The sequence below is a fragment of the Mobula hypostoma genome, chromosome 1 (assembly GCF_963921235.1).
Source record: "Mobula hypostoma chromosome 1, sMobHyp1.1, whole genome shotgun sequence".
NCBI classification, from domain to species: domain Eukaryota; kingdom Metazoa; phylum Chordata; class Chondrichthyes; order Myliobatiformes; family Myliobatidae; genus Mobula; species Mobula hypostoma.
Genome location: NC_086097.1, coordinates 75888272 through 75915298, shown reverse-complemented (window position 1 = coordinate 75915298; position 27027 = coordinate 75888272). Strand labels below are relative to the sequence as shown.

The following is a 27027-nucleotide window of genomic DNA, read 5'->3' as shown; positions in this document are numbered from 1 at the left end:
TATTATGGTAGGCAAATGGCAGCAGGTTCAGGTCCTTTCTTAGGCAGGAAATGTTTCTCACCATGTTCAATCTCTCAAAGCGCTTCGTCACTGTAGATGTGTGTGCAACTGAGCCTGAGGCAGTTCATCCTGCTCTTCTTGGGCTCTAGTATGATTGCTGCCCTATTGAAGCAGATGGGAACCACTGACTGCAGCAGTGAGAGACTGAAGATGTCTTTGAGCACTCCCGTCAGTTGGTTGTCGGTTTTTTAGTACCATATCTGGTACACCATCAGGGCCTGAGGCCTAGCAGGGGTTCATCCTCTTGAAAGATGTTCTGACGTTGGCCTCTGAGACAGAGATCACAGGGTCACCAGATGCTTCAGGGATTTGCACAGGTGTAGTTTTATTCACTGTTTTAAAGCATGCATTAAAGATGTTGAGCTCATCTGAGAGTGAAGCATCACATTCAGGTGATGTTGATTTTTCTTTCTCAGGGATGGCATTAATTGAAGCCACCCTATATTTGACAGAAACCAGGGAGATACCAACCTTTTCCATGCTACTCCTCAAGAACTCCAGTGTAGGCGGCATTGTTCTTGCTCATTAAAAATCCAACACAATGCATCAGAAGGACCTAAAATTATGATAAAGTTCAAAATTAAAAATAAATTTATTATCAAAATACTTATGTCACCATATACCACCCGGAGATTCGTTTTCTTGAAATGAATTAAATGAGAAATTATAGATGGGTTGCTCACTCAAATTGTTGATAAATAAATAAGCCAATGTTGGTAATAGAAATACTTTAAAACAGTAGAAAATTCCAACAATTTGAATGTATAGAAAAGAGTTTGTGATGTCATGGAGACTGATACCTTTGTATCATCCCACCTAAAAATGACTTGGAGCAACTGCTTAGAGTATACATCCATTCCTATCTTGTCACCACTTTTTTGGCTCCACCCTCCAAATTATCAGACTGCTTCTCTAATGTCTGGCTCTGAATGAGTAGAAAATTTCTTTAACATCAGCCCCAACCATTAAACACTTAACTCTTCTGGGTGATTGTCTGAATCTGAACTAGATTGTTTGCAACATCACAGTCACAGATGACCCTAAGTTTGCCTGTTTCCATATTTTTCTCAGCTCCTCTGATGCTGGGACACTCATTTTCAAAGACTGGGACACAAGGTAGAAGGCATTTTTAAACATTAAGTTTATTATTTATAATTATTCCTGTAGGATTTTATGCATTTTAATTAACTATGTTAAGAAAATAATAGTTATTCCCTAATAATTTTTTTGAATGTTACGAGTTTTTAGATTTCTGACTGTCAGATTCAGGAAGATCTATGACAGTTTTATTAGTCATTGTAGGACTACTCCCTGCTTTACCTAACATCAGTGCTGTATGAGCAGGGCCTCCACCCTATGCCACCTGAGGTGTAGTTACAGTGCAGACCTTGATGCTTAGCTCAAGGGTTCAGAAAGGTATATGTAGTTTTGTGCATTCTGGGCTACATATCCAGCAGAGTATGACTCAGAATCCTACTGCTCAACTTCCTGCCCAATAAGGCAGGCAAAAAGACATCAACTCTACTGCTAAATAAAGAGATAGATTAAAACTGGGTAACAGTAAAAGTAACTCAGTGCCACAATTCTTTGTCATAATGAACCATCCACAGCATTAAAACCATTTCCTTTGATCAGCTTCTGTAACTTATGTCATACAGATTCAAGGTAAAATAGTGTGTTTAGTTTCATGACGTATTTTAAGTACATTTTGAAGTAGTAAATAATTGCTTAAAAGTTGTTCCTTTTTGAAGCTCTGAAATTACATTTTAAAGAAGTATTTCTGGTGTGCAGTCTGAAAAATATTAAAAGACAAATGGTCTTTATCTTATTCAACACTTGTTTTCCAGAAAATGTCACTTATATTGGACTCAACAATGCTATTGTTGAATATAAATAAGGATACTTAAATACTTTAAATAAGAATTGTTTTCCTTAATGATGACCTACATATCAGAATGCTTTAGAGCAAAACTGTGCTGCAACTTGCTTGAAGATCTGTTACTTTATAAGGTGAGCCTTTTCCTGGAAGTAACAACCACAGCTAAGTAAAGACAAAAAGTCAAGTATCTACCTGCAGCATTTGCATTTCTCATTTTAGTCTCAGTTTGAAAGATTGTGGTTAAGTCCTGCAAACATATCTTTAAAAAGTTATAGTAGCTCTTTTTTTCATCTGTGCCTTCTATAACTTTCTTTTCTATGTAAACTTGAGAATTATATGGCTCTATGCAAGACTAATATTTCAAATGACATTTCATTAAATAATATCTAAAGTGCTAAATACAGGAAATTTCCAGCTCTAAACGTCCATAGAAGGATGCAGAGGATGAAACCCATATAAAATCAAAGAATGAAAATAGAAAGAGATTATGTGTACCATTAGTCACTTCTCTTCACATAATTATTGTTTTTATTATTGCTGAGAGATGTTGCATTTTCTCCTAGTGCAAAATAGCACATAACCAGAAAAAGCACCTAATTCGTATACACTCACGTTAAGCATCTGTTTTTCTGGTCTTTGGGCACTAATAGAAAGAGAAATTGAATTATCCACTCACAGATCACAAGATAGGATTTGGGGTTACATAAAATGGAGGGAGAAGAGAAATTTGGAGGAAGGGGTTAAACAGTGAGTTTAATGGCAACAACCAATACCCTCATACAGTGAAGTTGACCAATTAGGCCAGATTTACTCCTTTGCAGATATGAGGTGTTAAGTGTTGTCTGTCTGTAGATGGTAGCTCATTACACTCAAGGTTGGGGAGTCACTAAAAATAAGGACGATGCCCAGCGGGCTCCTTTAATTCACGTATGGTTTCCATCTTTCTGTGTAACATACTAGTTTACTTATTTGATCGGGAGTTAACAATGAACATGGCAGGTGACAACCTTTTGACCTGAACTGTTTCTAAATCAGACATGCACACATGATGAGGATATTTAGAATGATGTGGTTGATGTTTCCGCAATGGATTTTGCTCAAGGTGAACTGGGGCAAGAAATGCCTGATGTAATTTCCTGAAGGACAGGACTTCTATCGGAAATAAGTGCAAACACTTCAAAACAGACAAAACATTTTATTTTGTGCAAGTAATTCCTCATCTAATTTTTAGGCAAAATTTGCTGGTGGATATAAGGATATCAGTGTAGTCTTAATAGTTTTGAACCACTGGGTTGATGCTATAAATACTAATAACTCTGAAACTATACAATGTAGAGCTTTGGTCTCCTTTTCAAGGAAGAATATACTTCAAAGACCAAGCAGTAAGAGTTGATTGCTGGGCTGAAGTACTTGGCTTGTGGTGAAAGAATGGACGGACTACTCTGTCAAGGATCATATGTGAATTCACGATTCTTGAGAAGTATCAGATAGGGTAGATGCTATGAGAAGGTCTCTCCTGATCAGAGAGCCTGAATCTAGGGAGTGCATTCTTAGCGCAAAGAAAACTTAATGAGATGAGGGTAAATTTATTTTCTGATGGTCACAAATCTTTGGAATTCTCCAGGTACAAAGCCATAGAACCTGATAGACTCAAGGTAGATAACTTTTTGTACGTCAGAAAAATAAATGGTAATGGATTTTGGATAGGAAAATCAAGTTATGATGAGCAGATCAACCTTGTTATTAAAAGGCAGAGTAACCTTACAGGATTAGGTTCGACATTTATCCCTTTTTCAAACATTCTTTACTTCTAGATTCCACTGTGTATATAGAGTATCAGCAAAGTTGTGTTATAAGTTATGAATAATAAAGATAAACCATTTTGTATTTTGAGTGTTCAGGTTACCTGAATGATAAGATGGTGTGATGAGAGGCACTAAATGATTGGCATCACAAGAAATTAAATAGTTAAATCTAGCCCATAGATCCATGAACAATTTAAAACTGGCAATTACAGTCATGATTTTAATATGACTGCTTTACTGAGGCATTGGGAAAAGAAAAAAATGTTCAGATTATGCAGCAGGCAGGCCAACATCTAAGGAAAGAAACACGTTTAATGTTTCAGATTGATAACCTCCTATCTGTTTTGAGGTTCTTTACCTAAACATCGACTATTTCTCTTGCCACTGGTATGTTTAGTTTGCCTGTATTATTACCAAAGTATGTTTTGACAAAGATCAGCTGATTAACTATGGGACATGCCAATAATATAAGACATTGGAGTAGAATTGGACTATTTGGCCCATCAAGTCTGTTCTGCCATTCTATCATGATGATTTATTATCTCTCACCACCCCATTCTCCTACTTGCTCCTCGTAACCTTTGACACTCTTACTAATCAAGAATCTATCAACCTCCACTTTAAATCTACCTGATGACTTGGCCATTTGTAACAATGAAATTCACAGATTCACCACCCTCTGGCTAAAGAAATGGCTTTCAAATCCCGCACAAGGATAGAACTGGCACAGGTTCCCTGACCATATTGATCACAATGGGAACTGCAGAGCTATGTGATGCTTAAGAGGGACAGAATTAACATTTTTGAAGATTATTTATCTTTTATATGTTTCTTATAACTTTGCCAAGTCAAGTCAAGTCAAATTTATTTATAAAGCACATTTAAAAACAACCCATGTTGACCAAAGTGCTGTACAAACCGTAACAGATAGCTAAAATCACAAATACAGCTTATAGGCACAAAATAAACAGCACATGAGCCTAGGCACAAGCCAAAAATCAGCCACATGAGGAAGATTCAAATGCTAGTGAATAAAGTTAAGGTTTGAGCCTGGACTTAAAAGAGTCAATGGAGGGGGCAGATCTGATAGGGAGGAGAATGCTGTTCCATAGTCTAGGGGCTACAATAGCAAAGGTGTGGTCACCCCGGACTTAAATTTAGATCGCTGGACAGCCAGGAGCCCCAAGTCAGCCGACCTGAGGGACCCGGAAGTAGAATAAGGGGTTAGAAGGTCTGTGATATAAGTGGGGGGGGGGAGCCCATCTAGGGCTTTATAAACAAACAGGAGAACCTTAAAATCAATTCTAAACCGTACTTGTAGCCAGTGGAGGGAGGCCAGGATAGAAGTAATATATGGTCCCTCTTCCGGGCACCTGTCAGGAGCCAGGCTGCGGCATTCTGGACCAGTTGCAGGCGGGACAGGGATGACTGACTAATCCCAGTGTACAGGGAGTTGGAGTAGTCCAAGCGGGAGGATATAAGGGCGTGGATGACTTTCTCGAGATCTTTGAAGGAGAGAAATGACTCGATTTTGGCAATAGTACGAAGCTGGAAAAAACTGGCTTTTACTACTGCATTAACTTTCTTGTCAAACTTAAAGGCAGAATCAAATATCACACCAAGGTTTTTGACATGGGGTTTGACAAGGGTAGACAGGTTACCAAGACTGTTGGTAATCACTTTGATGGAGTCAGGGGGGCCAGATAGGACAACTTCAGACTTGCCTTCATTCAGCTGTAGGAAGTTTTGTGCCATCCAGCACTTTATGTCCTCAAAGCAGTTCATGAGGCTGACTAGATTTGACTGGTCGTTTGGTTTCAGGGGGAGATGAAGCTGTGTGTTGTCAGCATAACAATGGAAAGAAATGTCATATTTTTGAACGATTTGACCGAGAGGAAGCATGTATATAGAGAAAAGAATGGGACCTAGGATGGACCGCAGGAGAGACTAACTGGGCGAGAAGAGAAATTGCCTATGTTGACGGAAAAACTTATAGTTTTGAGGTAGGATATAAACCAGTTCAAGGCAGTGCAATCAACACCAACCCTGTACTGGAGACGGTCTATTAAAATGGCATGATCCACAGTATCGAATGCTGTGCTGAGGTCAAGAAGAATTAGGATGGCAGAGTCACCTGAGTCGGTAGAGAGGAGCAGGTCATTGTACACTTTCAGCAGGGCAGACTCTGTGCTATGAAAAGCCTTAAAACCTGACTGAAATCTTTCCAAGATGTTGTTTTGGTGTAGATAGGGCAGCAATTGACTAAGAATAACCTTTTCAAGAACGTTTGACAGGAATGGAAGTTCAGAAATAAGTCTGTAGTTACTAGGTAAGGTAGGGTCTAAGTTGGGTTTTTTCAGGAGGGGCTGGACCACGGCACGCTTTGAAGCAGGTTGGAACGGTACAGTGGCCAGGAAGCTGTTGATAATAGAGAGGATGGTGGGACCGGCTATGTCAAAGACATCCTTCGGGAGGGTAGTGGGGACAACATCAAGGGGGCAGGTTGCAGGTTTCATGGTGGAAACAATTTTTGTAAGGGAGGGTAGTGTGATGGGTTGGAAACAGTCCAGTTTAGATGAACAGACCAATGAGACAGTTAAGCATGGGTTCGGGTGGGGGGGGGAATGTTCATTCTGATGTTTTCAACTTTGCCAATGAAGAATTTTAAAAATTCTTCGCACTTAGCAGGGTACACTTCTAAACTAATATTGGGGGCGGGACAAATGACAGAATTTATGGTACTGATTAAGACCTTGGGATTATGAGAGTTGTTAGAAATTAGGTCAGAAAAGTATTTTGCTCTTGCAACCTTAACTACATCCTGCTATTTGTGAAGATTGTATCTCAGAATTTCAAAGGAAATTTGAAGGTTATCATGCTTCCACTTTCATTCGGATATTCTGCACTCCCTCCTCAAGGCTCTGGTGGTGTCATTAAGCCAAGGCAGACCTTTAGGCTTAGGCTTTTTGAATTTAAGGGGAGCAACAGTATTCAGAATAGAAGAGCAGGTGGTACTAAATAAGGAAGTAAGTTCCTCAGTGCTGAGATGGGGAGGAGAAGCCTCAATAGTGCAGGTATTAGGAGCAGCTACGAGAGCCTCAGAGAACTTATTGGCAGTCAAAGAGTTAATGTAATGAGAGCAACGTACAGGAAGATGAAATTTAGTAAGGGAAAAAGGCACAGAAGCATCAAACATAACAGCACCATGATCCGACAGACATGCATCAATTATTTCCCCATTGCAGATCGGAAAACCAGACGATAAGACCAGGTCAAGTGTATGGCCTAGCATGTGAGTGGGTCCAGTGATAAGCAGAGCAAGATTAAAAGACTCAAGCAGATGCATAAAATCACTTACGAGAGGCTTAGTGGGACAGCAAACATGAATATTAAAGTCACCAAGAATCAGAACTCGATCAAAGTTGGGCATAGTGTTTGAGAGGAAGTCCGCAAATTGAGTGATAAAAATCTTTATGTATTTTTGGTGGACGTTACACAAGAGCAATCAAAAGGGGATTGACCAGGCCCACTTTAATTAATTGCACCTCGAAGCTGGGGAAATATCAGAGTTCAGTAGCCAGCAATTAAAATGCAATTAACTTTGACGTATTTTCAGCTTTTTTATATTTAAATAATCTTTTTAAATGTTGAAGTTCTTTTTTTTACTAAACCCTGCCAGCTTTAATGGCTGGAGGCAGGGATCAGTTACCCATCAAAGTTTTAAAGGGAGATTTGGTGATGTGCTGGCTCAAATTCATCATTGATTCCTTTTCTTCCAACAATGGACACTTACTGCAAGTAGCAAAGGCCCAAGTGGTGGCTGGGTGTGTCAACACAAGGAAAGGATTAAACAAGGATAGCAATTGCAGGCAAAGGTCCCATGCCAGTTAAGGTCACGTTTGAGAATAGTACTTGTGATATAATTCAGGCCAGTTATGTAACTGATACCGGTCTAGTTACGTTACTAATATTAATCTGTAATGTAGAGTTACTTTCTGTTCAAAGATTAAAAAGTAGCTTTATTTCATATATTGATTTAAGTTAAAACAAAGGCATTGTTGCATTATTTTTGCTGATATTAATACTTGCATGGTACTGTTCCAGGTACTGGATTACTGAGTTCTGGATAATGTTTAAAATAGACAACAGTCTCTCAGAAACAATGGAACATTTTCAAGAGCTGGTGAGAAGGAAGGGTGAAGAGTCACATTCTCAATTTATTGACACTTCGCAAATGTAAGACATAAGTTCATATTCCATTTCTAAAAAATGATAAATGATCAACATCAGCTTCACAATTACTCTCGATTAAGAATGTGTGTTTACGAGAGAGAATTAGGGAGAAATTTTCAATCCAATAATTGCTATCATTATTATCTGTAGCCTTATAGAGTATGAGGCCCTGCATTGGCCAGAGTCCAGCATGAATCCTAGCTGTCTACACGATACACAAGTCAGGGCAATACGATATAGAGACCAAGCTGTTGCTCATGCAGCAGGCTTCCCCTCTCCATACAGCCGATGAATCCAAAGGAACACAGTTCGGCACCAGCGGCATTGCAGGTGTTGCCAGTCAGTGTTGGACAGCCTGAGCGACCTGTGCCTGAGGCCTTCCTCATGAGTGGATTTATCCACAAAGCAGCAGAGGTTTGAGAACTGAGTTTTCCTCCTACTAGATGAGCTGCCAACCACGGCTGATGAACCCCATCTAACTGGTTTTAAAGTGCCAGTAACCTGCCTTTGAACCTTCTCCTGTCAGTAGAAACGGTTTTGCCTGGCTTTATAGCTAAGCCATACGTGAAGGCCAGGAGCTGGAGTTGTTTGTCAGAGGCTATTTGAGACACATATCATTGTGAGCATTTAATAGACAGTGTGAGTTTATCCCCACGACCTCCCCCCCGCTATGACAACTTTAAGGAAGCTTGTAAGTATGGCATCATCCAAAATGCACTGCAAATTAGTATTTTATGATGAACATGATTGTGTGCTTTCTCAGACCATTTTCTAGAAAGGAATATCTTTTAGTTAAACAGTTTCATTTTCTCAGGTTGACTCAAAGCCAAGGAAACACATTTCATCACATTACTTTGATAACAACAAACAATTAGCAATTATCACTACCTTTCACAATTCTCTCAGCAGCAACTCACAGAAAATGTGAAAGCTCTCTTTGTGGGGCTTTCTGAGTTGTAGGGGAACAGAGATAAAAATAACATCACATGGTGACCCTATGATTAGTTCTGTATATTAAATTGCAAAAATAAATTATTTTTGAATAAGTCATGCCCCTACACTTAGCCAGCACTGTCAAATCTTGTGAAGTTTCTCAGTCTTTCAAAAACATTTACAAGCTTTTAAAATCTTACAAGCGAAAAACTGAAAAGATAAAACCTTTTAAAAAAATCAAGAACTGAGACAAAGCTGGAACTTCCAAATACTTTTTAAACGTCTTTGAACTTAGCATCATGGGGAGAAAGCAAGAACAAGGCACTAGTTTTGGATGAACAGATAATCACATTGAAGTATAAGGCAGGCTTGAGGCTTAATAGCATACTCCTCCTAATCTCCGTTTTTCCAGAAACAGCTATGTGCACTATCAAACATTTTTCTGAGGTTTATGCAGCCATGCCCATCATTAAAATCTGTGGCATTTTGATCATGCCAAATTCATATGCTGAAATTGGCTGTTTGCACAGGTTCCTACTCCTACCACACTCCGTGATGATCCATCACCACAGCGTAGCTTACTGCTCTGAAGCAAGTCACTGATAGTAACTTCCAGAGCTCCAGTTATCAAAGAGCAGGCTAAGAAGTCAAACTCAATGTAAATTTACTATCAAAGTACATATACTGTATGTTACCATATATGACCTTGAGATTCATTTTCTTGCAGGCATTTACAGGAAAGTAAAGAAATACAATCAAATTTGTGAAAACTATACATAAACAAAGACTGACAAACAACCAAGAAGTTTAAGAGGTTACCTGAAAGTTAGCTAATTAATATACAATAGCTCAATCTAACTCAGTCACTGTTACTTATAGCTTATGTTCTTGTAACCATGCATTAGAATCTTATAAAAATGCATGGATTTGTATCTTGGTATATATTGTATGTGTATATATACATGACTTTAAAAAAACGCAAACAACAGGAATTCTGCAGATGCTGGAAATTCAAGCAACATACATCAAAGTTGCTAGTGAACGCAGCAGGCCAAGCAGCATCTGTAGGAAGAGGTGCAGTCGACATTTCAGGCCGAGACCCTCAGTTAGTCCTGACGAAGGGTCTCGGCCTGAAACGTCGACTGCACCTCTTCCTACAGATGCTGCTTGGCCTGCTGCGTTCACCAGCAAATTTGATGTATGTGACTTTAAAAAATTATGGTTTTCAGATGTTTGTTTTGGAAATGGTAAACATGATAGTTTGATCTTTACAGATGTTTTTAAGTAATAACCGGATTATTGGTAACTTTGAAGACTTCAAGGGGCCATAGACTATAAATGGTTAAGACAGTTACAACATTGTTCTGGAAGGTAGTGAAGTTAGAACAGGGAAATGTAATTTTTTTCAATTTTCCACACACAACATAAACATTATTATGAAACTTCCTGGTTAATTAACAAAAAGCTAATCGCTATTTCCATTATAAAGTACAGAATACCCTCTCCTCTTTGGAGATTTTTCTTCTCTTCTGTCCTAATCAATCATACATCTTCATTGTTATTGAATTTCAAGTTGTTTGCTCTATGAGCCCTTTCTGTTACAAACTGAGTTACTGGACAATTGTCCATGCACTTAGATTGAGGATACTGGAGTTGTCAGATATAAAACGTTCAGCTTATTCAAGTTTGTTTGTAATTCAGGTTCCCAAAGAAAAATTGTCTTAAAATCATTGTGTGTAACCCACTTTACAGTCTGGATTAGGACAAAGACAAAACAGAATGCAGATGCTTGAATCTAAAACAAAAGCAGAATACTGGAAAAAAATCAATGGGTTAAACAACAAAAGGTGCAAGTTGACATCTTAGGTCATAGGTTGACCTATGCAAATGCTGCATGACCCACTGAGTTCTTCCAGAATTCTGTTATGGTTCCAGTTTATATTAGTTTTAGCTGCAATCATGGCCAGAACAGCAACAATGAGACATTTATGTATTCAATTTTCTCATGCTCTGTTGAGAAGATAAGTGTAGAGAACTGAAACTCCAGAACCCTCCAAATTAGTCAAATTAAGTAGTCCTTCACTGAAAACTCCATACATACAAAAAATTGTTATCTAATAGATTATTGATTTTATGCATCAAGCCACCTCCATCTCCAGCCAAGCATGATTTCGAGTATATGCCCAGTGCTTATATTTTCTTTTCTGGGCAAAAATTATTCCAATTTCCTGAATGCTTTTCTGTTGTGTGGAGGTAGATTCATAAACCTCCAACAAAATATTTTTGATTTTTGATGGGCTGTGATTATTGCTGTTCCTTGTACTCCACTACTCAGCAGAATACTGAAAGAATGTGTGCAGCAGTACTGCAGTATCGTAGATTAGGTAACAGCCTGTAAAACAGAAGGACTTCCTTATCCTGGGAATGGGTGGAAACAGGATTACTCAATTTAGAAAATGAAGAAGTTGAAGCTGATATAGTAACAAGAGGCAGACAAAGATAAACAAAGGACACATATCATCAGAGGAGACTAAAGAGACTGTCAGTTTAGAATGAAGGTAATGGAACAGAAAAAGGGAGAAGGCAAAGGTGCCTGCTTGTAATGCTGCAACAAGAAAGCTAAATCTTAGTCACAAATCATGTCAGTACATGCCTCACCTAACCTATGCTGATGAATGTTTTTGAAAGCAGCAGCTAAACTTTTTTTTTGTTTACTGGACAGAAGTACACACGAATGGTCACGGAAAATCACTCAGAGGATAAAACCAAACTGTAGCAAAAAACGAAAAGTTTCCCTTCTCTTTGATCACTTGGAGCCAGAAGAGCTGGCTGAACACCTAACCTACCTCGAGTTCAAGTCGTTCCGCCGGATATCAGTAAGTCCGGGTATCAACTGTGTTAAAGAAATGGAGGAAAAGATCTGATCTTTGTCTTAAAATTACATCCATTTAAACATGCAGGGGAAGTTAACTATTATCAGGTTACTCCTATGAACTTCACGCACCTACATAAACTACATAATAAGCAGTTGTGATTGTCCTCAAAATGGTTGGTGCATGGTAAATTGTTAAATACTGATGAAGCAGAAGATCCTTGTGCTCCATTTACAGCACATTCATACTCCAACAAATAATTGAGAATAAATTTATCCCCAACCTAACAGGATTTCAAGGGTTGCTTTTTATTGCCACCTCTAAAATCCCATCTGAATAGTTAACAATTTCTTATTAAGGTGCCACCTTCATGTTTCCTTCGTGATACCATTTATGGAATTTTGTTGCATTGAAAAATACATTTCATAGTTTTTCCAATAAATGTGCACTACCTTTAATGTTCCTCTTCAGCGTGACGTACAATGTAAAGTCAACTGAAAACATAAAAGTTGTTGTCTGCTCTCCATTGTAGAATGAGAGAATGCAACAACCAGTTAGCAATGTCTCATAAACAAATAGATTATCAGTTTACCTATTTTCATCTTGTTGAATGATAAACACTCCCCATTTCTCTTTGTGATAGTCTCCATCCACCCTGAGTGAGCAGTTGGTTCTTTGGTTTAACATTTCATTTGAAAGATAGCTTCTCAGATTTAAATATCTTGAATCCTGGAGAGGGGACTTCAACATAAAACCTTATGTTTTATGTTAGATATAAGAGCAAGAATGGGTCAAGTGTCTCAACTCCCTTAACTTTCCTAGATTCCGTAGGTCTGTTAATCTCAAATTTGGGATATGCTCAGTAAATGAACATCTACAACCCTCTTTTGGGTGGAGGATTCCAGAGTGCGGGAATACTTTTTACCCTCAGTTCTAAATATCTGATCCTCTATCCTGAAAACATCTATATTTCCCAAGCAAAGAAAGCAACTTCTCAGCATCCACCCTGCCATGTCCTTGTACATTGTACATTGAATGTTTTAATAAATTCACCTCTCATTCTTAACTCTTAACAAATATAAACCTCCAACATTCCTCATCAGTTTTTATCCCAGGAACCTGTCTAGAATACAGTTATTGTCTTATCTCCAAAGCTAATTCATTCTTCTTGAGATAAGGAAATCAGAAACCATTGTGTTCACAACTGTAGACTCTAGAAGTGTTGTATACTGTTAGCAACATACTTCTTTTTGTACTCCAACCTCTCGTTGTAAAGATGAAATCTCTGTTTACCTTTCTAATTGGTTGTGAATACTTGCATTTCATTCTTTCCATCAGAGTTTGGTTAGTTCACATTTACCCACAATTATATTCAATCTGCCATTTTCCTTTCCATTGTCAAAGAGGCAATCATGGATTACTTTCCTACTCAGCTTTGTATACTCAGTAAATGTGCATTCATTCTAATCAATCCTTTCATATAAATCATTAACTTCTTATGATAACTACATCTGCATGAAGTGCATCGAGCTGCAGCTCCTTCGAGACCATGTTAAGAAACTGGAGCTGCAGCTTGATGACCTTTGACTCATACAGGAGAATGAGGAGGTGATAGACAGGAGCTACAGGGAGGTAGTCACCCCTAAGTTGTAGGAGCAGGTTCCTGGGTGACTGTTCGAAGAAGGAAATGGAATAGGCAGCTTGTGCAGAGTACCCCTGTGTCCGTTACCCTCAATAATAAGTATACCACTTTGGATACTGTTGCGGGGGTGACCTACCAGGGGAAAGCCGCAGCAATCAGGTCTCTGGCACTGAATTTGGCTCGATAGCTCAGAAGAGAGGTGGGAGAAGAGGAGTGCAGGAGTGTTAGGGAATTCCATAATTAGAGGAGTAGAAAGCAGATTCTGTGGACATGAAAGAGACACCCAGATCGTATGTTACCTTCCAGGGTCAGAGATGTCTTGGATCGGGTCCATGCCATTTTGAAGTGGGAGGGTGAACAGCTAGAGGTCGTGGTACATATTGATACCAACGGCATAGGTAGGAAAAGGGAGGAGGTCCTAAAGAGAGAATATAGGGAGTAAGGTAGAAAGTTGAAAAGCAGGACTTCTTTGGATTGCTGCCTGTGCCACCTGCCAGTGATGAAATGGCAGATAAATGTGTGGCTGAAGAATTGGTGCAGGGGCAGGTTTCTAGATCATCAGAATCTCTTCTGGGGAAGGTCTGACCTGTACAAAAAGGACCTGAGGGAGACCAATATCCTTGAGAGCAGGTTTGCTGGAGCTGCTGGGGAGTGCTTAAACTAATTTGGCAGGGGGATGGGAACCAAAGTGATAGGGATGAGGATGGGGCAGTTGGTACAGAAGTAGATGCAGTGTACAGTGAGACTGAGGAAGGACTGGCAGATGATAGGCAAAATTGCTGTTGGTGGGATAAGGTAAAGTATAACGGGGGGCCAAAATCAAAAAGGTGGATGAACACAGGACTAAAGGTGTTATATTTGAATGCACACAGTATTCAGGTAATGTAGATAATCTGGTAATGCAGTTAGAGATTGGCAGGTATGATGTTATGGGCATCACTGAGTTGTGGCTGAAAGAAGATCATAGTTGGGTGCTTAACATCCAAAGATACACATTGTATCGAAAGGACAGACAGGTAGGCAGTGGGGCTGGAGTGGCTCTGTTAGTAAAAAAAAAAGAAATCAAATCCTTAGAAAGAGGTGACATGAGATCAGAAGATGTAGAAAATGTATCTTGTAGGTAGTGTTAAGAAACTGCAAGGGTAAAAAGACCCTGATGGAAGTTATATACAGGCCTCCAAAGAGTAGTCAGGACATGGGGTACAAATTACAACAGGAGATAGAAAATGCATGTAAAAAGGGCAATATTGCAGGTAGATTGGGAAAATCTGATTGGTGCTGGATCCCAAGAGAAGGAATTTCTATAATGATTACAAGATGGCTTTTTAGAGCAGCTTGTGGTTGAGTCCTCTAGGGGAATGGCAATTGTGGATTGGGTATTATGGAATGACCCAGATCTGATTAGGAAGCTTAAGGTAAAGTAACCCACAGGAGGCAGTGATCATAATATCATAGAATTCACTCTGCAGTCTGAGAAGGAGAAGCTAAAATCAGATGTATCAGTATTACAGTTGAGTAAAGGAGGCATGAGAGAGGAATTGGCCAAAGCTGACAGGAAGGAGGCACTAGCTGGGATGATAGACTGGAGTTTCTGGGAGCAATTCGGAAGGTGCAGGGTAGGTATGTCCCAAAGATGAAGTAGTATTCTAAAGGGAGGATGACACAACCATGACTGACAAGGGAAGTCAAAGACAACATAAAAGCAAAAGAGAGGGCATATAATGGAACAAATACTTGTGGGAAGGAGGAGGAATGAGAAGCTTTTATAAACCAACAGAAGGCAACTAAAACCCATAAGGAGAGAAAAGATTAAATATGAAGGTAAGCTAGCCAATAATATAAAAGAGGATACAAGTTTTTTTTTCAGATATACAGTGTCTATAAAAAGTGTCCCGTCCCCCCCAGAAGTTTTCATGTTTTATTGTTTTACAACATTGAATCACAGTGGATTTAATTTGGGTTTTTTTGACACTGATCAATAGAAAAAGATGCTTTCGTGTTAAAGTGAAAGCAAATCTCTACAAAGTAATCTAAATTAATTGCAAGCATAAAGCACAAAATAATTGATTGCATAAGTATTCCTCCCCCCCCCCCGGTAATATGACACACCAAATCATCACTGGTGCAGTCAGTTGGTTTTAGAAGTCACGTAATTAGTTAAATGGTGATCACCATGTGCAGTCAAGGTGTTTCAATTGATTGTATCTGGATGTTCAACTGCTGGTGAGTCAGTGTCCTGGCAAAATCTACACCATGAAGACAAAAGAACACTCCAAGCAACTCCACAAAAAAGTTATTGAAAAGCACAAGTCAAGGATATAAGAAAATTTTGAAACCACTGAATATCCCTTGGAGTACAGTTAAGTCAATCATCAGGAAATGAAAAGAATATGGCATCAGCTAAAATCTGCCTAGAGCAGGCCATCCTCAAAAACTGAGTAACCGTGCAAGAAGGGGACCAGGAAGGGAGGCCACAAAGAGACCTATGACAACGCTGGAGGAGTTATAAGCTTCAGTGGCTGAGATGAGAGAGATTACACATACAACAACCGTTGCCCAGGTGCTTCACCAGTCCCAGTTTTATGGGAGAGTGGCAAAGAGAAAGTCACTGTCCAAAAAACTCACATGAAATCTTGCTTAGAGTTTGCCTGAAGGCACATGGGAAGCTCTGAAGTCAGCCGGAAGAAGGTTCTATGCTCTAATGAAACCAAAATTGAGCGTTTTGGCCATTAGACTAAATGCTATTTTTGGTATAAACCAAACAGTGCACATCATCAAAAACACTCCATCGCTACTATGAAGCACGGTGGTGGCTGCATAAGGCTGTGGGGATGCTTCACTGCAGCAGGCCCTGGAAAGCTTGTGAAGGTAGAGGGCAAAATGAATGCAGCAAAATACAGGGAAATCCTGGAGGAAAACCTGATGCAGTCTGCAAGAGAACCGCGACTTGGGAGAAGATCTGTTTTTCCAGCAAGACAATGACTCCAAGCATAAAGCCAAAGCTACACAGGAGTGGTTTAAAAACAACAAAGTTAATGTCCTGGAGTGGGCAAGTAAGAGCCAGACCTCAATCCAACTGAGGATTTATGGCTGGACTTGAAAAGGACTGTTCACTCACGATCTCCATGCAATCTGACAGACCTTGAGCAGTTTTGTAAAGAACAGTGAGGAAAAATTGCAGTGTCCAGATGTGCCAAGCTAACAGACACCAATCCATACAGACGCAAGGCTGTAATGCTGCCAAAGGTGTATCTACTAAATATTGACTTGAAGGCAGTGAATAGTTATGCAATCAATTATTTAGTGTTTTATATTTGTAATTAATTTAGATCACTTTTTAGAGATATGTCTTCACTTTGATACGAAAGAGTCTTTTTCTGTTGTTCAGTGTCAACAAAGCTAAATTAAATCCATTGTGATTCAATGTTGTAAAACAATAAAACTTCAAAACTTCCGGGGGGGGGTGAATACTTTTTATAGGCACTGTATAAGGGGTAAAAGAGAGAAGGCAATGTATATTAGAAAGCTGGAAAATGATACTGGAGAGGTAATAATGGGGGACAAAGAAATGGCAGAGGAATTGAGTGTATGTCAGTCTTCACTGTGGAAAATGCCAACAGAATGCAGGAAATGGAGAGTGTCAGGAGAAAAGTGAGTGTTATTGCTATTACTAAAGAAAGGTGCTTAGGAGCTGAAAAGCCTAAAGGTAAATAAGTCACCAGATGAACTACACCCCAGTTTCTGAAGGAGCTAGTTGAAGAAATTGTGGCGACATTAGTAATGATCTTTTAAGTATCACTATATTCTGGAATGGTTCCAGAGGATTGGAAAATTGCAAATGTCACTCCACTCTTTAAAAAGGGAGGAAGGCAGAAGAGAGGAAATTATAGGCCAGATAACCCCACTTCAGTGGTTGGAAAGATGTTGGAGTCCATTTTTAAGGATGAGGTTTTGGTGTACTTGGAAGCACATGATAAAATAGACTGAATCAAGCTTGACACGAGGAATTCTGCAGATGCTGGAAATTCAAGCAACACACAATCAAAGTTGCTGGTGAACGCAGCAGGCCAGGCAGCATCTATAGGAAGAGGTACAGTCAATGTTTCAGGCCGAGACCCTTCATCCTGACGAAGGGTCTCGGCCCGAAACGTTGACTGTACCTCTTCCTATAGATGCTGCCTGGCCTGCTGCGTTCACCAGCAACTCTGAATTGAGCTTGGTTTTCTTCAGGGGAAATCTTGCCTGTCAAATCTGTTGGAATTCTTTGAGGAAATAACAAGCAGAATAGACAAAGGACAATCAGTGGATGATGTTTACTTGGTATTCAGAAGCCCTTTGACAAGGTGCTGCACATGAGGCTGCTAAACAAAATAAGATCCTAAACAATATTATGTGAAAGGTATTAAAATGGATAGAAGATCGGATGACTGGCAGGAGGTAAAGAGTGGAGATAAAGTGGGCCTTTGCTGATTGGCTGCGGGTTACTAGCGGTATACTGCAGGGATCAGTATTGGGAATGCTTCTTTTCACGTTGTATGTCAATGATCTGGATGAAGGAAATTGATGGCTTTGTGGCCAGGTTTGTAGATGGTACAAAGGTAGGTGGAAGGGCAGGTAGTGTTGAGGAAGCAGGGTGTCAGGACTTGAGACCGATTGGGAAATTGGGTAAAGGAGTGGCAGATGGAATATAATGTTGTAAAGTGCATGGTCATGCACTTTGGCAGAAGGAATAAGGATGTGGTTATTTTGTAAATGGGGAGAAAATTTTAAAAATCTGAGGTGCAGAGGGACTTGACAGTCCTTATGCAAGATTCCCTAAAAGTTAATTTACAGGTTGAGTTGGTGTTAGAGAAGGCAAATGCAATGTTAGCTTTCATTTTGAGAGAACTGGAGTACAAAAGCAAGGATGTAATACTAAGGCGTTATAAGGTATTGGTCAGACTGCACTTGGAGTATTAGGAACAGTTTTTGGCCCCTTATCTAAGAAAGGATGTGCTGGCATTGGAAAGGGTCTAGAGGAGGTTCATGAGAATGAACCCGGGAATGAAAGGGTTAACATATGAGTAGCATTTGATGGCTCTGGGCCTGTACGTGCTGGATTTTAGAAGAATGAGTGGGGATCTCATTGAAACCTATTGTATATTGAAAGGCTGGATAGAGTGGATGTGGAGACAATGTTTCCTCTAGCGTGGGAGTCTAGGATCAGAGGGCATAGCATCAGAATTGAGAGACATCCATTTACAAACAGAGATGAGGAAAACTTTCTTTAGCCAGAGTGTGGTGAATCTGTAGAATTTATTGCCATGGTCGGTTGTGCAGGCTAAGTCACTGGGTATATTTAAGGCAGAGGTTGATAGATTCTTAATTAGTCAGGGCATCAAAAGTTACGGGGAGAAGACAGGAGAGATGGACAATAAATCAGCTATATTGGAATGGTGGTTCAGACATGATAGGCCGAACGGCCTAACTATGCTCCTAGGTCTGATGGTCTTACAAAAGCTGAGGCCCAAACACTTTTCTCTGCTGCATTCCCGACTTATCTGCCAACCAGTGGTTTATTGGCAACAGCAACGGACTTTGTGATGATTGGTCCCGGTTTTGAATCTGGCCGGCTCCCTGCATGCTTTCCATCCATGGAGTGAGTGTTGAGCTAGCAACATGGTTTAGTAAAAAACAGACAAAATGCTAAATGCACGGCAAGGCTGCTGCCCGATGCGCTGCAAGGCGCGGAGTGGAATCACAAAAGCAGTAACTCGCTACTTATAACCTACTAATGTGAAACTTTTACTGCACTGCTTTAGTCCGCTAACCAATTGCTAATATTATCGTCCCAATTTCACATCCTCGTCTTGTCTAATGACTTTTATTGTACAATTTACCAAATGCCTTAAGTTTCAAATATCCACTGCTTTCCTTTATGCAAGTCATATCCTCAAAAATCTCCAATTTAAACTGATTTAGGAGTACACGAGTTAAAACTGAATCACAATTGCCATCCAGAATTTTTCTGAGGAGTGCTTAAATATACAAGACACCCTTTGTATCTTCAGTCCTCTCCTATGAGATGCTTATGGTAAATGGCCAATGATATTTTTGCCACTGATGCCAAATGTGTCCACCTTGACTGAACTTGGTTTTTCCTTCTCTGTTTGCAGGTTGGTGGAATGTTTAATGAGGAAGTTTAGTTTGTGCATTTTTTCATATTAAGTTGTTCAGAACTTTCTGCCATTTAAAGGACGGTCCATGTCTAAATAATTATTCGAATTTATTTAAATCTTACTTCCGTCCCTCAATGTGAAGGAGTAAAAATCTTTGCATTATGCCCACCTTGCAATGTACAGACGTGTAAACTTATAAGTCTAATGGTTTGTGGCAAGAAGCTGTCCTGTAGCCTGTTGATTCTGGCTTTAAATGCTGTAGTACCATTTGCCAAATGGAAGCAGCTGAACCAGTTTATGGTTGGGGTGACTGGTTTCCCGATGATCTTCCAGGCCTTCTTTACGCACTTGCTGCTGTAAAATGTCCTCGATGGAGGGAAGTTCACTTCCACAGATGCAGTGGGTTGTCTGGATCACTGTCTGCAGTGTCCAGCAATCAAGGTTGGTGCAGTCCCTGTATCGGGGGTGATACAGCCAGTCAGGATGCTCTCAATGGAGCTCCTATAGAAGGTCAAGGATTTGGGGGCTCATGCCGAACTTCTTCAGTCGTCTGACGTGGAAGGAACGCTGTTGTGCTTTTTTTTTGCCTCACAGCTGCAGTTAATGCAGTTGTCACTTCACCAACTGCACTTCTATCAAACGTGTTTACCACTTAAAGGCAGGATGAGATAAAATTGATTAAAATGGATAATAATCAGATAATGACTGACTTTTGGTTTGCCCAGTTTTCAGATTATCAGAATTATGTATTAACTGGCTGTGTAAAAGATAATCCCATGATGGAACGCTCTGTCGCTTTGTGCAATGGCATCTCACAGTGGGTCCAGCTTATGGTTCTCAGTAGACCTACACCACAACTACGAGCTGAAGTCTTCATCAAGTTTATTCGTGTGGCTCAGGTATGGATGGTGATTGCGGCTTTAGCAAAACATTATTATTGTCAAAATGAATTATTAGAATATTTTAAAATTATAGATATTCATTGTAATAAATCCTTAAAACCGTAAGACATCGGAGCAGAATTAAGCTATTCGACTCACGAAGTCTGGTCTGCCATCCAATCATGACTAACTTATTTTCCCTCTCAACCCCAATCGCCTTCTCACCATAATCTATGAAACCTTTGCTAAATAAGAACCTATCAACCTCCGCATTAAATATACCCAATGATTTGGCATTTAACAGCTGTCTGTGGTAATGAATTCCACAGATTCATCATCCTCTGATTAAAGAAATTTTTCTTCATTTCTGTTCTAAAGGGACATTGTTCTATTCTAAGTCTGCGCCCTCTGGTCCTAGACTCTTCCACTATTATAAACATGCTCTCCACGTCCATTCTATCAAGAGCTTTGAATATTTGGTAGGTTTCAATGAGATCCCTCCCTCATTCTTCTAAATTCTAGTGAGTACAGTCCCAGGGCCATCAAATGCTCACCAAATGTTAACCATTTCATTTGCATGTCATTCTTGTAAACCTCCTTTGAATCCTTTTCAATGTTAGCACACGCTTTCTTAGATATATTGTTACATCCATTATTAAGAAAATACACTTAGTGGCCACTTTATTAGATACAGGAGGTACATAATAAAGTGGCCACTGTGTGTATGCTCATGGTCTTCTGCTGCTGTAGCCCATCCACTTCAAGGTTCGACATGTTGTGCATTCAGAAATGCTCTTCTGCATATCACTGTTGTAACGCATGATTATTTGCATGACTGTCGCCTTCCTGACACCCTCAACCAGTCTGGCCATTCTCATCTGACCTTTTCTCCCACAGAACTGCCACTCACTGGATGTTTTTTTTCTGTTTTTGCACCATTCTCTGTAAACTCTAGAGACTATTGGGTATGAAAGTCCGAAGGAAATCAGCTGTTTCTGAGAAACTCAAACCAACCTGTCTTGCACTAACAATCATTCCACAGTCAAAGTCACTTAGATCATATTTCTTCTCCATTCTGATGTTTGGTCTGAACACAACCAAACCACTTGACCATGTCGACATGTTCTTATGCATTGAGTTGCTGCCACATGATTGGCTGATTAGTTATTTGCATTAACAAGCGCGTGTACCCAATAAAGTGGCCACTGAGTGTAGAAAGAAAATCATAATACATAAACCTGATTTTTAAGGAGAAATTAACAATTTATAGAATTCTTTGAGGGTGTAGCGATCAAGATAGATAAAGTGAAACCAGTAGAAGTAGCGTGTTTGGATTTCTAAAAGTCATTTAATGAATTGCCACATAAATAGTGGCTACACGGGTTCAGGGAATGGATAGGTGATTTGCTTGCCAACAGAAAACAATGAGTTGGATTGAGTAGGCTAATTTTTGCCTGTAACTAGTGTGTTTCCTGTAATAATGTGTTGTAGCTGCAATTACTTGCACTTTTAATGATCAAGTACTAATAATTGAAGAAGCTGAGTGAATCCGCCAAATTGTCATTGCCTCCTACCCTCATTTCTGTAAGTTGTAAAGTGGGATATAGGTGGTCTGTGAGCAAAAATAAAAAGGCTCTTTTGTAGGTCGAAAGTTAGAAAGGAACATTGCTTAGAATGGTGCTATGCAAAGGGATCTGAGCATCTTCATACATGAAGCATGAAGAGTGAGCATGGAGATACAACAAGAAATAAGAAACAAAATTGAAAGCTGGCTTTATTGCAAACAGAATTCATAAAAGTTGGATGGGTTTACTACATGCATTCCGCTTTCCCCTACAATCAATTCAGGGGACTGTTAACACCACATCTGGAGTACTGCATGCTGTTTTGGTAAAGTTATTTAAGAAGGGAAATATTAGCATTTGAGGCAGATGTTACAATTGGCTGATACTTGGATTGAAGGGGTTGAGATTTGTGGGACAGTTGAGCAAGTTGGGGCTAAACTTATTGGAAAGGATCTTATTATCTAGAGCTGTGTGCAACACTCTCCATTACTTTGACAATTTCCTTGTCTAGATAGGATTTTTTTTTTGCAATCATGTTCATTTTGTCTGCATGTATACCCCACTGCAGAAGGGCATAAATGACCTTTGCCTCTTCCTTGTAGAGATCTCACACTGAATAACATTTGCTTTAACTCTACTTAGTTCCTCCAGATTTAAGGTATAGCTGTTGGAATCTGCTATTAAGCCAGATTCTTTGTGGGATACATGAAATAGTCTTTACTTTAGTCCTACTTGAGTTCGTGCACCAACTAGCTTTCTTTATTGAAGTTGCTTCCTGTAATTATTCAGAAGTCAATAGCTTCATCACTGTTGTTGCCAACTTTCACTCCACTATCATTTTTACGTGGTCTGCCTCTGACTTTTCCCTTCCTTTCCTTTCTCCACCTTTGGAAATAGGGTTGGCGCCCAACATCCACTAATAGCCCACTGATTCTCACAGTCATCTTGATTCTGCCTTCTCTCACCAAGTTCTTCTGAAAGCATTTTGCAGAGTTTTGCTTAGTTTGTATATCAGTTCCAGCATGGCTTCCTTTGTCTTTTTCCCTGTTTTGTTTTTCCTCTTTTTCTTTATTTGCTTTTCTCTCCTACTTAAACCATCTCCAGGCAAATCATTTGTAAACTCTCAAACTTTCACCACCCTCTCTCAGCTGCCACCATTGTCAGGTCCGTTGGTCTCCTCACTATCACAGGTGCTCCTATTATTCTCTCCATTTTTCCCCCTTCTCTGCATCTCCTCAGTTCTGACAGAAGGTCATTGATCTGAAATATTAAATCTTTCTGACTCCACACATGCTGCCTAAGCTGCTGAGTACTTCAGCGTTCTCCGTTCTTGCAGGCTGGCCCCAACACGTCCTTAGGTTGTTTTGGTTGTTAATGCAAATGATGCATTATTGAAGCATTGTATGCTTCAATGTGCATGTAAAGAAGCAAATCTCAATTAAAGGTGAATCTCAAGTGGGCTTTAAAGGTTAGATACTGGAGTTTTATTTCCCTGCTTGTAAGAAGATGAGAATTGTAGAGTATAGTTTAAGAATGGGAGGCCAACCACTTAAAATTGTAGCAAGAGGAATTTATGTTTGAAGGTCATTGATCTTCAAAATTCTCTGCTGCATTGAATTGTGGAAGCTGGAGTGTCGGTGGTATGATCGAAATCTTCCGAGACACTGTAACAGTGTAAAAGTACAATTTCGACAACAGGTTACCTATACTTCATAACAGTTTGGGTAATGAAATTCACAAATCAGGGCCAAAAGTATCTGAGATAGTGAATAGAAGTTTGCTCTTCTGAAATTGTGAATAAAGTAAATAAACGCAAAACTTACATTTTGATATACATTTCTTGATGCACTTTTACATTATAGAAAAATGTGATACGGACCATTTTCTAGTATTGCAACTCCCATAATGCAGGGGTCACCCGTCATGTGTATTAACACTTTATTAATAAAGTAGCAGATCACAACGATCTAGAAATTCATGCAACATTGAGGATCAAGTTCAAACAAAGGTAAATGATTAACTTGTCATCAGTTCATAATTATAACTTAGCAAGGAAATTTTTCATTAGCATTGCACACACAGGAAAACATGTGTGCTTAAATATTTCAGATTCCCTCTATTGCTGTTTTGAATCCAGGTGGTGATAATTATGGGTTGCATTACAGTCATTCACAGCCCTGCTATTCCTCTCATCTGATTCAGAATGCATTGTCATCTGGTTTTCTCCTCAGAAACTACAGCAGCTGCAGAACTTTAATACACTAATGGCAGTGGTGGGAGGTTTGTGTCACAGCTCAATCTCCAGACTCAAAGAAACAAGCGCCTGTGTCCCTCATGAAGTGAATAAGGTTGGTGTTTTACTTGGAACAAGTCTACATGAAAGATTGTGATGCTACAAGACTGATAATAAGTTTGTTAAGTTTGATGTAAGTTGTGGCCTGGATTTTACTGCCACAGATCCTTCATCCTTTCTTGCCATCTGTGGTCACGTCTTGCCCAAACTTCATATTACCCGAGACCTTGCCAGAGGCCTGACTTTGGATGGTTGGCTACTATTGCCAGAAAATTATATTCCACACTGATACACAGAATAACTAGGATGTTGAAGGCCAGGCGTGAAGATGTAGGGGAACGGCATCTGATTGCAGTAACTTTCAATCCCCTACTCCCTGTAAAAGGTGCAATATATGCTGGGCAATAACTGTATTCATCTAAACGTGTTGCAAATATACACTTAGGAATTTACAGATCTTTATATGTGAACCTAGACAGTGTATGTTATAGACTATCGGACTAGGGAAATAACTGCACAGTAGCATGGCTAGTGTAGCTGCTGCCTCTCAACTGCAGTGATTGGAACTCAGTCCCGACCTACAGGGCAGTCTGAGTGGAATTTGCCTTGCTCTCACATCCCTACATTTTTTTCCCCCTAATGGATTGGTTTTCTCCCAGATCCAAAGATGTGTGGGTGAGTGGTGAAATCTGGAGGGAGTTACGTCATTAGGAAAGATATTAAAAAAAATGAAAATAACCCAGATCTCGAAAGCCAGTCCTTTGGGCTGAAGTCCCCAAAATGAGCAGAGTGTTGGAGAGTGTGTTAGTGGTTAAGCCAGAACAAGGTCTTCAGACAAATCAGTGAAGCCTTCAGCCTTCCTTTTTGTCTGCTGTATTCCATTTTTTAATGCTTCTAAGTATTTGTAACATTCAGAAACATTTGAAGTTCTTCCTCCACGTATTAGCACAAGCAGGGCAAGAAATGTGTAGAACTTCCCCACATCGCACTTGTTCTGTGAAAAATTATACCTGAACAAAATGTGCGTGTTGCACCGTGTCAAAGTTTGATGCTATTTGCTTATGCCATCATTTTCAGTTTTACAGGGAAATGACAGTGTGAGACTCAATGATTTCCTTCAACACTGTAAATTGTCTATGATTCTAAGAACAGAAAAGACTATTTTTCCCCACGCAGCATAAATTTCCTTATTGAAGGCAACTTGATTAGAATTCTATACAAGGAACATTGAGCATGCATTATAATTACCTGGCATTAATGTTTCTAACACACCAAGAAACTTTTAATTATATGGTCTCAAACATTTTTAATTCTTAAGAATATTTTTTAATTAATTAGGCAGACATGTTATGATCTGCAACTCATTTGGTAACCATAATTTCTCATCAGGAGCCACAACTCCCATTCAACTACTCAGTCTGGTGTCATCATCCCCAGGTATTTCCTGTACCTTTTGGCAGAAGTAGTGCAGAAATTAATTCAGAGAATTTGGCCTTAGTATGCCCTCACTGTTGTCTCTGGACCACAATGCATCTCCAGCCATGACAAAAGATCTGTGGTACAGAATATAAACTTCAATATATCCCCTTATGATCTGATAAATCAATATTTTCCCTATGAATGCCAGTCAGAGGAAGTCCTGACAGTAACACAGGAAGTACCGTAGACTCTAAAATCTATTACCAAGAATAGAATGATTGCCGACCTGGCTGGTAAACCTGCAATACATGATTCCAGGCAGCTAAGCACCTGTGGTAGCCAGCTCTAGGCAAGGTTTACAATATCTCAAGAAGAAACCTCTTTCGCAAAGTTTGATACAAAGTAGGACAATGGCAGGTTGCTTATGCAATGTAGACTATTTTGTGTTTGCATTAACTCATTCTTGTACTTTAACTGGTCATGTTTTCTCAAAACTATCAAATGGAAAAATTGTATGGTTAAGATAAATGATTCCTTTAAGTATGAATAGTCAGAATGTGTAATCTTGGTATTTTTAATGTAGGTAATGAATGAAATGACTGAGCTGCTTTCATCCAGTGGAAACTACAATAGCTATCGACGTGTCTACAGTGATTGCTTAGACTTCAAGATTCCTATTTTGGGTGTCCATTTGAAAGATCTTATCTCACTACACGAAGCCTTGCCAGACTATGTTGAAGATAGCAAGATTAACATACACAAGCTGCAGATTCTGTACAACCACATCAATGAGCTTGTCCAGCTTCAGAACACTGTACCACCTCTGGAAGCAAACAAGGACCTTGTTCATTTGCTCACAGTAAGTCAGTCTTTACTGCAATGATGGTTTGTTCTATCAAATGATAAATAGTCCTTAGATTGAAAAATGCACACTGACATTCCAAATACTGAGGCATTAAGCATCTCAAAAATGACATGATAAATGCAAACAAAGTCTATAACTTGTATCATTGAATCAGAACCTAGAAGTGTTCATTGTGTTATTTAAGTGCAAGTGGGTGTTTTTGTTCAGATAATCTGATCTTGACTTAAATGGTCAATTTCAACCATTGTCATTCCTCAAGATAAATGCCAAAAAGTACAAATGCAGAAGTTCTGAACTTATTACATGAGGTCTAGTAGCATCTTCCTGCTTAGTTCTGACAAAGGGCTTCATGTGAAGTCCAGAGTGGAATTGAAGTTTGTTTCTGTGATTCTTTGGCACTTACACTGATTTAGTCACAGAG

The 27027-nt window shown here is 39.4% G+C and overlaps 1 protein-coding gene across 4 annotated transcripts in view; it reads left to right on the top strand.

The window, feature by feature from the left end:
* LOC134348076 (RAS guanyl-releasing protein 1-like) overlaps positions 1-27027 on the top strand; it is a 175042-nt gene that overhangs the window by 117241 nt on the left and 30774 nt on the right. For 3 of the 4 annotated variants that reach the window (XM_063050927.1, XM_063050910.1, XM_063050920.1), the window contains exons 4-9: positions 2013-2070; positions 7849-7980; positions 11633-11786; positions 20309-20482; positions 24261-24377; positions 26325-26600. In XM_063050927.1, the coding sequence (XP_062906997.1) occupies positions 2013-2070; positions 7849-7980; positions 11633-11786; positions 20309-20482; positions 24261-24377; positions 26325-26600 (911 nt within the window). The remainder of the gene's footprint in view (positions 1-2012; positions 2071-7848; positions 7981-11632; positions 11787-20308; positions 20483-24260; positions 24378-26324; positions 26601-27027) is intronic. The other variant, XM_063050935.1, reaches the window with a different exon arrangement.